The sequence below is a fragment of the Rhizopus delemar genome, genomic scaffold (assembly GCF_000149305.1).
Source record: "Rhizopus delemar RA 99-880 supercont3.4 genomic scaffold, whole genome shotgun sequence".
Taxonomy (NCBI): domain Eukaryota; kingdom Fungi; phylum Mucoromycota; class Mucoromycetes; order Mucorales; family Rhizopodaceae; genus Rhizopus; species Rhizopus delemar.
This window is the reverse complement of record NW_027137830.1, coordinates 722,690-735,620: the sequence shown is the minus strand read 5'-3', so window position 1 is coordinate 735,620 and position 12,931 is coordinate 722,690. Positions and strand designations below refer to the sequence as shown.

Sequence of the window (12,931 nt, the reverse complement as noted above, 5' to 3'; positions counted from 1 at the left end):
GGGGACCATCGAGTAAAGCCTTTCAAATAGGGTCGACTACAGGAAGTTGAATTGTGAGGCCGAAAAACGTGATACATTTACTTAATCTGTAGAGATCTTTGTTGAATGATTAGGTAGAGTAGACCAAGGTCACAGGTCAATATTGATCGACATGTAGAGCGTATTTAAACCCAGGCTTCATACTTTTGCAAATGAATTGATAAATGTGAGACCTGATTTGGCTGTAAGAGAGTTTGGGCATTGAGACCACACGTAAAGAATACCACATTTTAAAAAATGTCACAGAGTTAACTAGTACTACGCGATCATGAAGAGACAAATTCCGTTGGGAATAGTTACCATGTTAGGTTTTGACATTTTTTATAAACTGAGTTTCGAAATAACATTGTTGAGCGAAGGGCTTTGTCATATTCTGACAAGTCAATAAGATACAATCTTATTGTTCTGGACTAAACATTTACAAATGAGCTTGAATAAGGATAGATCCTGGTACTTAGTAACTACACATTGATAATACCTATGCATTCGCATATACATATACGTGCACATATACTCACTGGTTTATGTAGTAAATAGTACTCTAGAAACGAATAAAAATTAAAATTACTACTTTATTGAATGGATGTTTAAGTATTTGTGGGAATTGCAATATGTAGACAGGGGTATTAATGTTATCAAACTAATTAATTGAATGTTGGATGAGTAAACTAGGTGAATAATATAATTAGGTGACCGAGAAGATGTTTGGATAAATCACTCAAATATACATGAATGTAGTCATAATTAATTTAGCAATGTAGTCCCGCTACCACATATTCACTGGAGTTTAACGATATGCTATGATGAACATTACTAAGTAATATATGTTTGCATAGATGATTTGTTACCTAATTTTACAAGATTAATCCAAGTCTCAACTCAAAGATAGCAAACATGCGATGACTGAGCAATAAAAAAAAACATAACCATCTATTTTTACTTCTTCATTGTAGATTAGATTAACAAAAATACCTACACCTTGACCTAATTTTGATAAACTTTCATCTCGCTTAATCCTTGCATCCATTTATTGCGATTTATCATTCAAATGATTTGCTCGGATTTTATACCAAGAAAGTGAATGGCTTGAAGCAGCCATGATGTCTATTGAAAATTGTAACAGCCTATAAAAGTTGAGCGATGAAGGAGTAAACAAGCATGATGTAGTCTGAGATGAAGTGGGACGATTCCTACTCTCAGGGTTGGTTGTTACCATCGGGGTCAAAAACGACCTTGTGTTTATCATAAAGCATACTGCTGAAAATAAATGAAGAAAAGAGAGAAAATGGTGACTGGGTATATGAGATCCAACGTTTTCAACAGAGGTTTTTAAAGAACCACACCCGTTGTTCAAGGTCAACTGGATAAAGAAAGGACTGAGTGGAGATCAGAAAAGCTTCTTTAGAAATTTCTCATGAAATTACCAAAAGAGAAGCTGAAACCTTTAGACTGAAGCAGTCTGATCCTGTTGTTTCTGAGATCAATTCTATCTTGAATGTGAACAAAAGTAACTGATCGCTTATTGAAAAGATCAATAAAGATTTGCAAGATAACAAAGTTCAAGAGGAAATTTTAAATTAAGCTCTTTTGGGGTAAAAGGAAAAATTCGAGCGTGGAAAGCAAGGAGAGTTTAGATCATACCAACCCCTTGTTTGAAATCTATTTAATAAATTAATGAAAAAAGTTGTTTGTATTGAATGAGGGATATGAATCTTGTCTAGTGAAACTGATTACATACTAAACAAGGACCATCATCGGAAGCAGTACAGATCACATTGCTATCACTAAATAAATAATAAATTAATAACAAATGCAGTCACCTACTTGTTCACTTGCTCTGCTACAGATAATATTAAGCACAATAGCATGATGACCTACCAGAGACTCTAGACATTGCCCTGTGCGTGTATCTCATATTTTAACAGTTTCATCATCTGAACAAGAAACAGTCAATAGCGAATTATTCATCAACTTGACTTTTACGACCTCATCTTTGTGTGATAGGGTGTCACGAAGATGTTGTGTTATACATTCCAAATTGAAACACTTTTATCAACAAATTCAGTGACTGTAGATTAAAGTCTAGAGAAGCAAGATCAACAATCCAAATGATGATTTAAAGGGCACACATCATAAAATCGAGAGGCTTCAATAGATTCTACAAGAGTCAACAATCTAAATAGTGAATGAGTCCAGATGAAATCACAGTGAATAACAGATTTAATAAATTCACAACTCTAGCTTTACCCGACACATCACCCGTGACAGTCAACGTGCTTTCTTTATTTACCGACACAGAAGTGATAAGTTCGGTATGAAAACGAGCATCATCACCTGATGATCTCAATTATGCTCTAGTTGACTTGGGATCCCAAGCAATAAAGAATGTATTTCTAATGGAAATAGATCATTTTTGTCATCCAATGTAAATTGACTTGAATGAATAGGATTTGAATGACTATTGAATAGAGTCATAAATTTATCAGTTGATACTATAAGATTCAGTCAGAATCATACAAACATAACAGACCATAGTCTCACTCGCCCCACATCTAAATAGTCGTCTCATCCTCATCTATCAACAAGGTATTTCCTTTTGGATGCCAATTGATCTCAGACCGCTTCATCAGGAACTTTAACAGCCACACAGAATTCATCTGTCTCTGCATTCCAAACACGTACTTTACCCTCCATGCCTGCAGAGGGCCGCATATTTTCCGTCACAACTAAAGTCAACTGTTGTCACAGAATCTGTATGACCATCCAAGCAGATCACTATCTCCTGTATCGCAACACCAAAGTGAGCTCTCATCGCCTCTTCCACCCCTCATGATGATCTTGTTACTGGTGGAATGCATAGCGATACCATAGGCTAGGTTTAGTATTCAAAAAAAAAAAGTCTTGGACCAAGTCCACAGTGTTTTCGTCTTCTTTATCAGGTCTACGCTCAAACTCTTTGACTTGGAAATAAAAAAAAAAGAGAATATAAATAGATGACTTATTATATAAAGTACTTTTCTGTTATCTTGTTCTTCCTTCCTCTTTGTCGCCATGCACCTAATCAGCATCTTTAAATCAGACACTTTATAAGAGTATCTTGTCTCTTGATAACCTCGTTGAAGATGAGGTTATCCACGTTTTGTTCTTCTCCTTCAGGCTTTACCAACTGAACAGGTCTTTCCTTTTTTATTCAAGACCATAGACTGTTGACGTGTGTATGGCTAAAGGACATGATGTGCACAAAACCCAAAAAAACAACCGTCACTCGTCTCTTCACTTCATCTTGAGCTCATTCAACCTCAGAAACCAAATCATGCTGCAGTAATTAATTCGCATACGAGAAATAATAATAAATCCCCTTTCGAAAGATTTGAATCAAACAGGCTATCCAAGCAATTTGCTTTCTTGATTTTTTATTATGAACAAGAAGAAATCAATAGGCATAGACTGTGGGTATAATTGTTATTATAAAAAATCACATTTTTTTTATAGTTGTACGCCTCATGTTTGATGGGTCCCAAAAATAGAGTCAAGTTTTTTTTTTTTTTTTTTTTTCTTTTTCTTTTTCTTTTTTCTTTTTTAAAAATTTTCCATTTGTTTATTCTCTTTTTTTAATTTCATCTTGCACAAGAAATGTCGTTAGAAGGAAGAGATATTATTATTGGTACAAAGTACAAATTAGGAAGAAAGATTGGAGCAGGTTCTTTTGGTGAAATTTATCTTGGTTTGTTCTACATCTCATCATCTGACTGTGGTATTAATGAAGAGTTTCATAGGAACAAATATTATGAGTGGTGAAGATATTGCAGTGAAACTAGAAAATGTTCGAGCAGCTCATCCACAGTTAGAATATGAAGCTCGAGTCTACAAGACTTTGGCGGGTGGAGTGGGTATACCTTTTGTTCGATGGTATGGAAGAGAAGGGGATTTTAATGTACTCGTGATGGACTTGCTGGGTCCATCGATGGAAGATTTATTTAATTATTGTAAACGCCGCTTTTCTTTAAAGACAGTGTTATTATTAGCTGATCAATTAGTAAAGTAATTCGTCCCTCCTTTCAGAAACACATGTCATTATTAATCTATCTCTCCCTCCCCTTTATTATAGCTGTCACGCGTAGAATATGTTCACTCCAAAGGTATATCTATTTGTAAGGTACTCTTGATGCTCATATTTTCTATAGGATTTATTCACCGAGATATTAAACCTGATAACTTCTTGATGGGTATTGGTAAAAGAGGAAATCAAGTGAATATGATTGATTTTGGTTTGGCCAAACGATTCAGAGATCCAAAGAGTAATGTACATATACCTTACAGAGAGAACAAGAATTTGACTGGTACCCCACGTTATGCTAGTGTGAACACTCACTTGGGCATAGGTAAGAAATAGTTGTGGATGCTCATGATTTAACGTATCATAGAACAATCAAGGCGCGATGACTTGGAGTCCCTTGGTTATATTCTTGTTTATTTCTGCAGAGGTCAGCTACCTTGGCAGGGTATTAGAGCAAGAACAAAGAAAGAGAAATATGATAAAATTATGGAAAAAAAGATGACTACACCTGCAGATGCATTATGTCGTGGTTTACATCAAGAGTTTGCAATATACTTAAACTATGTACGATCACTTCGATTTGATGATAAACCTGATTACTCTTATCTTCGTAAATTGTTTCGCGATTTATTTGTTAGAGAAGGTTTTCAATATGATTATGTGTTTGACTGGACTATTCGTAAAATGGTAAATGTATCCCCTTCTCCTTTATGTACTGCTCTCCTCTTTACTAATAATCTAAACATAGCAGGAAAAAAGAAGTACATCGGCCATGCTGGATCAACCTGCGACTAATACCACTAATAATAGTCCAATGAACAATTACCTTCCAGGCACAACACCATTTGATGCAACCAGACGTTTAAATACAGGCGCACCTCTTCCATCTACCAACCTTAGAACTCCTTATCGTACAGAGACGAAATCTCCTGAAACTTCCAAGCGTTTGGATGATGTAATGCTTCAATATCAACAACAACAAAAGATGTTACAGCATAAGCCAAACTACTTTAATCCACCTCCTCCTATCAATACACAATCAATACCTCAAAGTAGTAGCAATAACACGCCCTTCTTTCAAGACCTCTTTCCATCCAACACACTGAACAATGCTCCTATATCATCCAATTATGCTAATCAGACGAATACAGGTGGAAGAATGTTGGTGAACCAACCAGTTACAGGTGGTAAGTACGAGAGGAAGAGGGTATTGGCCGATGAGACCAATCCAATCGAACCAAGCATTGCTGACCCTCTTTTCTCCGTTAAACGTACTCATTTTCATCCAGGTTCTTCTCCAACGAATCGAGTGTAAGTTTTCTTTTATTGTCTTGTTCAGTTGCTAATCAAATAGATGTAGCCAAACGAAAGCTTCACCTCTTCAACCTCAACTTCCTTATCCCAGTGGATTTCATCATGATACCTCAGCATCCTATCTTCCAGATGCAACTGATGCCAGTAATGTAGACAATTACAACAATTCAGGTGAACGTAAACCACCTTCCTTGCAATCCCCTTCAAAGCCTTTTCATTTAATGAATTCGACAAGACTTTATAACGATTTTTAATCACCTTATACAACACTAGATGAGTTTTAACTCGTCTTTTTTGTTCTTTTACAACACGACAAGGAAAATAAAAAAGAAAAAGAGATTTGTAATTTGTGTATGGTTACTATCTTGAGGTTCATTTGTCAACATGCTTTTTTTTTCCCTTCTTCTCTGCATGATCCCCTTGTTTCATGCAAAAAAAAAAAAAAAATCTATTGTTTAGGAGTTTTGTTTAATAGGAAAAAAAGTCAATTTGCAAGGACATTCATGCTTTTTAAATGGTACAATGGACACAATATTCTTTATTAGCTGACTTTCTTTATATACATCTTATGTATCAGTCATATGAAAGTATACGATTATATCCACTCTATACCAAAACAATAAATCAAGGGAAATCATTCACATCCTATAGATATATGACGAAACACACCATTTTTATAAACATGAAATATTTGTATGTAAGCTCAAGTAGTAGACGTATAAATGCATTGATCTTCAAATTGGCTACAGTTCATCTTGAAATTGAAAAAAAAAAAAATCACACGCATACCAATTAGGTTCTGTGGTTCCGCCAATTACTTTGATATAAAACCGCCTGTGGAGTTCCCCAAAACCGTCAAGAAAACCGTAAGAGATAGTATGAAAATAAGTCGTTTATTTTTTGAAAAATGATGGATGGATAGAGTGAGCCTAGGTGAGTTATGATTACTTAAAACGGTATCCATCAATGACTATCATTAAACATATGCTAAACATGATGTTAAAGTGCCTTGTAATTTGGCATGATCGTATGAAAGTCTGTATCCATCTCTTGAGTGATTAGATCAGCTATTGATAAACATGATTAAAAAAAAAAAAAATCCTATACACATGTCATCTTGGTGACAATACACCAACAGTGAACTCAGGTACGACATTGATAAACATTCATACTGTGTCATCTGTAATACGTCACTGAATCATGTTTGTTTCTCTTGGGCTGCTTGATGAAATCTCTCATTGTACCTGATTCAATACCCGAAAATACAATCATCTTCCCCATGATACTAAGGAAGGGGCACAAATCTTTTTTTTTTTTTTTTTTTATTTCTTTTTTTTTCTATCCATTCAAAAGAAAGGGCAATTCAAAAAAAGGGAAGGGGTGTATGATTATATAAAAAGATGAATTCACCTTCTAACACTTGGAGTTTACAACAACTCTTTGGATTTCTCGATCAAAATAAGGATGGCATCATTGACCTTCATGATATTATTGCAGTTTGTAATTCACCTAATGCTCATGTGGACCAGGTAACTTTTTTGCCATGACGTTACTCAACATAAATGACTAAGATAGATTAGGAAACATTACTCGACATCAAAACCAAGTTATCCAACCAACTGATTGAAAAGCATCTTACATTTTCAGATTTTGTTACTTTGCTCTACAGCCACTCTATCATCGATCACATCCAATCGGAACACCTCGGGAAAATCATGAAGATCGTTGTCAGCCATACGACAGAATCATCCGTCATGGATCGCTATCGTCTCATCTTATCCTCAGATACCATCAAACATCTCGTGGCGGGTGCTGTCGCAGGAGCTCTTTCGAGGACGGTGGTCAGCCCGATGGAAAGAATGAAGATCTTGTTCCAAGTAAATAGGAAAACATTTGAAATCACATGAAATTTTAATTTAAATCAGGTACAAGGGCCTCAATCCACAGCAGCCTATACGGGTGTTTGGAGTACGCTGGGTAAGATCTGGAAAGAGGAAGGATTTCAAGGGTTCATGAGGGGGAACGGTACGAATGTGATACGCATGATACCTTACAGTGCTTCTCAATTTGCTGCTTATGAACAATTCAAGTCGCTCCTGATGGAACAAGACAAGACAGAACTCGACACACCACGAAGGCTACTCGCAGGTGCTCTGGCCGGCACGGTCTCTGTCGCATGCACCTATCCTCTTGACCTCGTCCGTACCCGACTCTCGATCCAGTCGGCCTTGTTTAAACAGGCGAGTAACAAAAAGTCACCGGGTATATGGCCTACCATGAGTCATATTTATAAAACAGAAGGTGGTATCTATGGATTGTACAGAGGTTTATGGCCAACGACACTTGTAAGTTATTGAAAAAAACATGGGGATTTCAAAATGAATCACTGAATTGGATTGTAGGGTGTTGCACCGTATGTGGCATTGAATTTCCAGTGTTATGAAGTCCTAAAGGAATACTTGATACCAATTCAAGATGAAAGCCAAGGAAATATAAGAAAATTACTTTGTGGCGCATTAGCGGGTTCCATTGCTCAAACTATTATTTATCCTTTAGGTAACCTAAACAGATCACTGCTCTATTTTTTATTTATTTATTCATCTTTCTTTGATAGATGTTCTTAGACGACGATTTCAAGTGAGTGGGATGAATAATATGGATTATCAATACAATGGTACATGGCATGCCTTAAAGACAATGACACAAAAAGAAGGATTCAAGTCCTTGTATCGTGGGTTATTGCCAAACTATCTCAAAGTAGCACCTGCTATGGGAGTCACCTTTTATTCCTATGAATTATGTAAAGAAATAATGCATGCAAAATAGTTTTTATAGAATGTTTAATAAATTACCCTCTCCAAACTTGAAAAGAACAAAGACTTTGGATGATATAAAATGATATTAAAAGTTTATTCATCTTGCTTTGTATCTGTCGTTTTAAATTCAAACTAGAATAAAAAGGGAGGAGATCAAAGAGTGAATACTATTGACATGCTTTCTATCTCTTTGGTATAAAGATATCAATCATTCTCAACGGACAAATTAAGCTTTATTTCTTTTGTTTGTTCACTTTTCCTTTTGGATCAATTTTTCTTTTCTGGGCAACAGTCTATACAACTGGACACCTGTAAATCCCAAGGATCGATCAAGCGATTCATCTGCCTGATGTTCATTCCCCAACAAATCCTGTTCGAACTCTTCCAGTCCCAATTGTTGAATATCAAAATACACGGCACAATTAGTAAAAAAGATGTCTTCTTCATAGGCCTTTAATCCTCGCGGTTTATAACCCATATAGAGTTTGGTGGGGTGAGCTGCATCACACAATAAGCGGAAAGTGACAATGAGTGAATAGAAATCACTGGCGTTGTACAAGACGTCGGACACAAAGATATAATCAAACGGACGTCGTTTGAGTACTCGATCGATATCTCGGACCAGTCCCCATCGGAGGGTCTTGATCTGTACATGGTGATGGTTGTCGTTGAGAGATAGGTTGTGTTTGATGAGTAGTAATGCTTCGGGTATATCTGTCAAGACAACAGTCGGTGGGTTAGGTATTCTGTAAACGTGAGATAATTCTGAGATGAGTAAACCAAGTGAACCAACACTATGTAAACATATTAAATACACTCGCTTGTTCTCTTCTCGAAGCGTCATCCTACCCTGCGCTTAAATCCATGATACGTAATCCAGACAAGAATTCTTTATTGAATTTGAACAGTCGAATGATAATCTGACTCATCACCAAAGCAGAATCCCATAATTTGCCTGGTGTGCCATTATCCCACATCTCTTTCAACACTAAATGATGTCGATCGTCCAAAGGCAACACACGATGCATATTCACATCATGCGTCGTATCATCCCAAAACAACCTCTTTTCTGGCGTTAAATCCTGGATGAGCTGAAATGGTCCGAGGCAAAGAGGCAGTGCATGCTGTGATAGTTCATCTGCGTGAATATAAATAAAAAAGGTGTTATTACTGCACACTGTGTTATGAAGAATGATCCTGTACTCAAAGCATCCAATTTGATCACTCCTTTCTTTATCGTTCATGCCTTCCCATGAATCTGCTGCTATTGGACGACAGTCAATCAAGAGATCTTTGGATTCAGCATAGCCTATGGTCTCTCGCTGTAATAGCTTGCAGCTGGTCACGATGGGTTGTTCGGTCGCCATGACAGGCAAGCCCATCTCGGTGACAAGCTTCAAGTCAATACGATTCCATCGGTTAAGACAAATCTTGCTGGACTTTACTGGATTATTTAAAACGATTCGGTAGACTTTGCTATTTTTGTAAAGAGATAACTTGAATCCACTGTGATCAAAAGTAATGGAACGATCTTTTAAAAATGACTTTTCAAAAGTGGTACTAACCACTGCTGTATTATCAGGCGGCATAAATAAAAACTAAATAAAAAAAAGAAGCACTTGCTCTTTTTTTTTTTTTTTTTTTTTTTTTTTTCTTTAAAAAAAAATAGATTACTGCTTCAAAAGAATAAAGAAAAAAAAAGAAAAGTTTGATTTTCATTCTTGTTTCTTTGAAACACAGCAACAAAGATTCTTTTTGTATAACCTGAAAGAGCCCTATCTCGTATGGCGCTTGTCTTTTGCCTTGTGAAAAAAAAAAAAAAAAAAAAAAAAAAAAAAAAAAAAAAGAGCAGAGCGGCCAAACAAAGAAGGACTGGCCCTTATGTTTCCTTGAGAATAACGATATAAAAGCGATTAGAAAATAACAAGGTGACGGCGAAAACTGACTTTTCTTCTTCCTTTCCTTGTTTGAACCATCTTGTGATTGATATGTCAAAAGGGTACAAAAATCATTTTCGTACATCGTGGCTTTTCGTTCTTGATGACTTTAGCAAAAAAAGGAAACTTGTTTTTTTTTTTCTTTTTTACTTTTTTTTTTATTCTTCTTCTCTTTTTTATCGTTTGTGTGCTCAGACCACTTTTGTTTATTATTCCTACAAAAAATGATTCATTCATTTCGAACAAAGACTTTTACGCAACCTACTTATTGTGGATACTGTAAACAGCTGCTGTGGGGATTGATCAAACAAGGCCTTCAATGCAAAGGTAAAGTCAACAAGACATAAGACTGGCACTGACCATCATTCATTCACAGAGTGTGGTGAAGCTTGTCATTTTAAATGTAAAGACATGTTCAAGAACTGTTCAAAATCCATACCCACACGGTTCCTGGATGATGATACGAGATACAATAAGGATTCAATCGAACAAGTCTATTTTCAGACAATGAAAACACAATTGCAGCAAACTCGATTGACCATCATGACGCCAGATTATATTCAACATGCTACAGAGAGCGCATTGAATCATATCCAGGATATCCTTTTTTCTGAGAAATTTCAAACAATGGTGGCCAACGCTGCCTTGAATCAAGATAGGCCCGTGACGGAGTTTCTGAAAAAGCAACCGCCCCTGAATCCTCAGACAACCACAAAGAATTTCACGAGGTTTGTGAGCCGCGTAGGTCCAATCTTTCAATTTCGTGATCGAGTGATGCTCTTGTTGAGTTGGGAAAAGCCTTTGGATACTTGGATATCTCTTTTTGTTTATTGTTTAGTGTGTAAAGTAGGAAGGAATACGGTCGAACCTAGTTTAGGATTGTACTCATCTCTCTCTCTCTCACAGGTCTGTATCCCAAGTTGATCTTATTCATACCTCAATCGGTCCTGATCTATCTCGTCCTCTCCAAGCATGCCAAGGCAAAAAAGAACAAGAATAAAAAAAAGAACAAACCCGATCCTTTGCCTAAAAGAAGAGATGAGAAAAAGGAAGCCTTTTCGTTTCCGCTCTATCAGCCCGACAGTGCCAGTGATTCACCTGAATACTTGCGAAACTTGCAAAACATTCAGAACTCGATGGGAGACATCAGCGATGCATACGACTGGATCGTAGCACAGTCGCGTCAGATCGATTGGTCCTCTGAGTCACAGACGGCGCACATGCTTCAGTGTCTTGCGGTTCTCTTTGTCCTCATGGGTCCCGTCGCTCTCTTTGTCTCCCTGAGGATCGTGTTCTTGTCCGCCGGGCTTTCGTTCTATGCCAACCAGACACGTTTTGTGAAATGCATCGTCAAGGAGCTCACGCCGTACATGCTTCAATCCGGAAAACGGTGCATGCGTTCATGGCAGCAGTGGTATCTTGACTTGGAAGCGAGTTTTGATCGACAGTCAGAGACAGGGCAGGTCTCTGTGATTGAAAATCAAATGTGGGTATCGGACTATGGCTATGTCCATGATCCCCATGCTCCCTGGTCGAGCCTCAGTGGTCTCCAGACCTGGTCCGCAAAACAACTCGTCAAGCCGCCGCGTGGGTATCGATGGAAGGCGCAGGATGCGTGGACTGTGGATCAAACAGGACCTTGGGTAGATGATGACTTGAACATTGAAATTTGTGTGTCGATTGATAAATATGGCTGGGTCTATGAGGATGATGCCAGACGATTGTCCATGCCAAATACAAGAAGAAGAAGATGGACACGACTTGTGGAAAAGGTGAAGTGATTTTCCTTCATGTGTACCAAGCAAAACATAATAAAATACATCTTGATATATTGAATTTGAAAAGAAAGGAGAGTTTACTATTCTTAAACAGAGAGAAGCCTAGAAAAGTGACTACAAAAGTAGAAAAAAAGGATTCCATTGGCTTTTCAATTTAACTTTGCATCTATTTGGACGGTAAAGATGAAATAGAAGCGTTAAACAAGATATATACTAGCACTATTGAAGCTTAAAGGCCATTTATATGTTGTATCTATACAACATGATGAAGGCAAGTACCTAAAGCCAATATAATTATTTGATTTGATTTACTCGCATACTATTTAATAGCTTTATTAACATTTTGCATCCTTCTGATATGTAGGAGTTAAAAAAATCTCATGGTCTATTTGCTTATTGTAAAGTGCTTTAATCATGTATGCAAGAGATAAAGAAGAGTTAGTGAGACCGAACAATAGCTCTAAAATCAAATATTATTCATTAAAGAAAGATTCCAAATCTACTTGTATTAACTTGAACAGGGCCTGAGGTGAGATGACAAACGATAGTTACGATCAGTATGATTTATCAAGAAGAATTTTTATGAAGTGCTGTTCGCTATAGATTGCCTAGGTATAAACTGAAATTTGGCTATTCAGAGCAGTTATATTTATCGAAATCCATTCTTAAACTCGTTTGTAAATATTGAGCCCAGAACAATAAAACTGTATCTTATTGACCTGTCAAAACATGACCCATCATTTCCGGCTATTTCACAGATTTGATCCAAGTGTTGCCTTTTTTGTAAAGCAAACTGAGCTTCGAGGTCAAAATTTATATGATGACAGTGGTGGTTTACATCAAGCTTCATCAATTCTTGTCTTCTGTGAATATTGAAGCTACTGAATGTCATCAAACGAGGGTCACTCATGCTACTTAACAAGGTAGTGTAACTGATTTAGTGTGGTTAATGATGACTTTTGAAGATGGAACTTTTCAAAGAGGTATACA

General features: G+C 36.8%; 4 protein-coding genes across 4 annotated transcripts; 3 read left to right on the top strand and 1 right to left on the bottom strand.

The window, feature by feature from the left end:
- Positions 1-3,672: 3,672 nt before the first annotated feature.
- Positions 3,673-5,664, top strand: RO3G_05796 (uncharacterized protein; the record flags this gene model as incomplete). Its single annotated transcript, XM_067660386.1, has 8 exons — positions 3,673-3,763; positions 3,816-4,075; positions 4,148-4,178; positions 4,224-4,421; positions 4,464-4,783; positions 4,845-5,283; positions 5,386-5,407; positions 5,457-5,664. 8 exons carry the CDS (start codon positions 3,673-3,675, stop codon positions 5,662-5,664), a joined length of 1,569 nt encoding a protein of 522 aa, XP_067516487.1.
- Positions 5,665-6,810: 1,146 nt separating this feature from the next.
- Positions 6,811-8,051, top strand: RO3G_05795 (uncharacterized protein; the record flags this gene model as incomplete). The annotated part of the gene is made up of 5 exons (XM_067660385.1): positions 6,811-6,939; positions 6,991-7,287; positions 7,336-7,755; positions 7,813-7,966; positions 8,035-8,051. 5 exons carry the CDS (start codon positions 6,811-6,813, stop codon positions 8,049-8,051), a joined length of 1,017 nt encoding a protein of 338 aa, XP_067516486.1.
- Positions 8,052-8,476: 425 nt separating this feature from the next.
- Positions 8,477-9,815, bottom strand: RO3G_05794 (uncharacterized protein; the record flags this gene model as incomplete). Its single annotated transcript, XM_067660384.1, has 3 exons — positions 8,477-9,020; positions 9,076-9,214; positions 9,398-9,815. 3 exons carry the CDS (start codon positions 9,813-9,815, stop codon positions 8,477-8,479), a joined length of 1,101 nt encoding a protein of 366 aa, XP_067516485.1.
- A 572-nt stretch (positions 9,816-10,387) lies between these two features.
- Positions 10,388-11,944, top strand: RO3G_05793 (uncharacterized protein; the record flags this gene model as incomplete). Its single annotated transcript, XM_067660383.1, has 3 exons — positions 10,388-10,490; positions 10,540-11,004; positions 11,070-11,944. 3 exons carry the CDS (start codon positions 10,388-10,390, stop codon positions 11,942-11,944), a joined length of 1,443 nt encoding a protein of 480 aa, XP_067516484.1.
- Between the last annotated feature and the right edge of the window lie 987 nt (positions 11,945-12,931).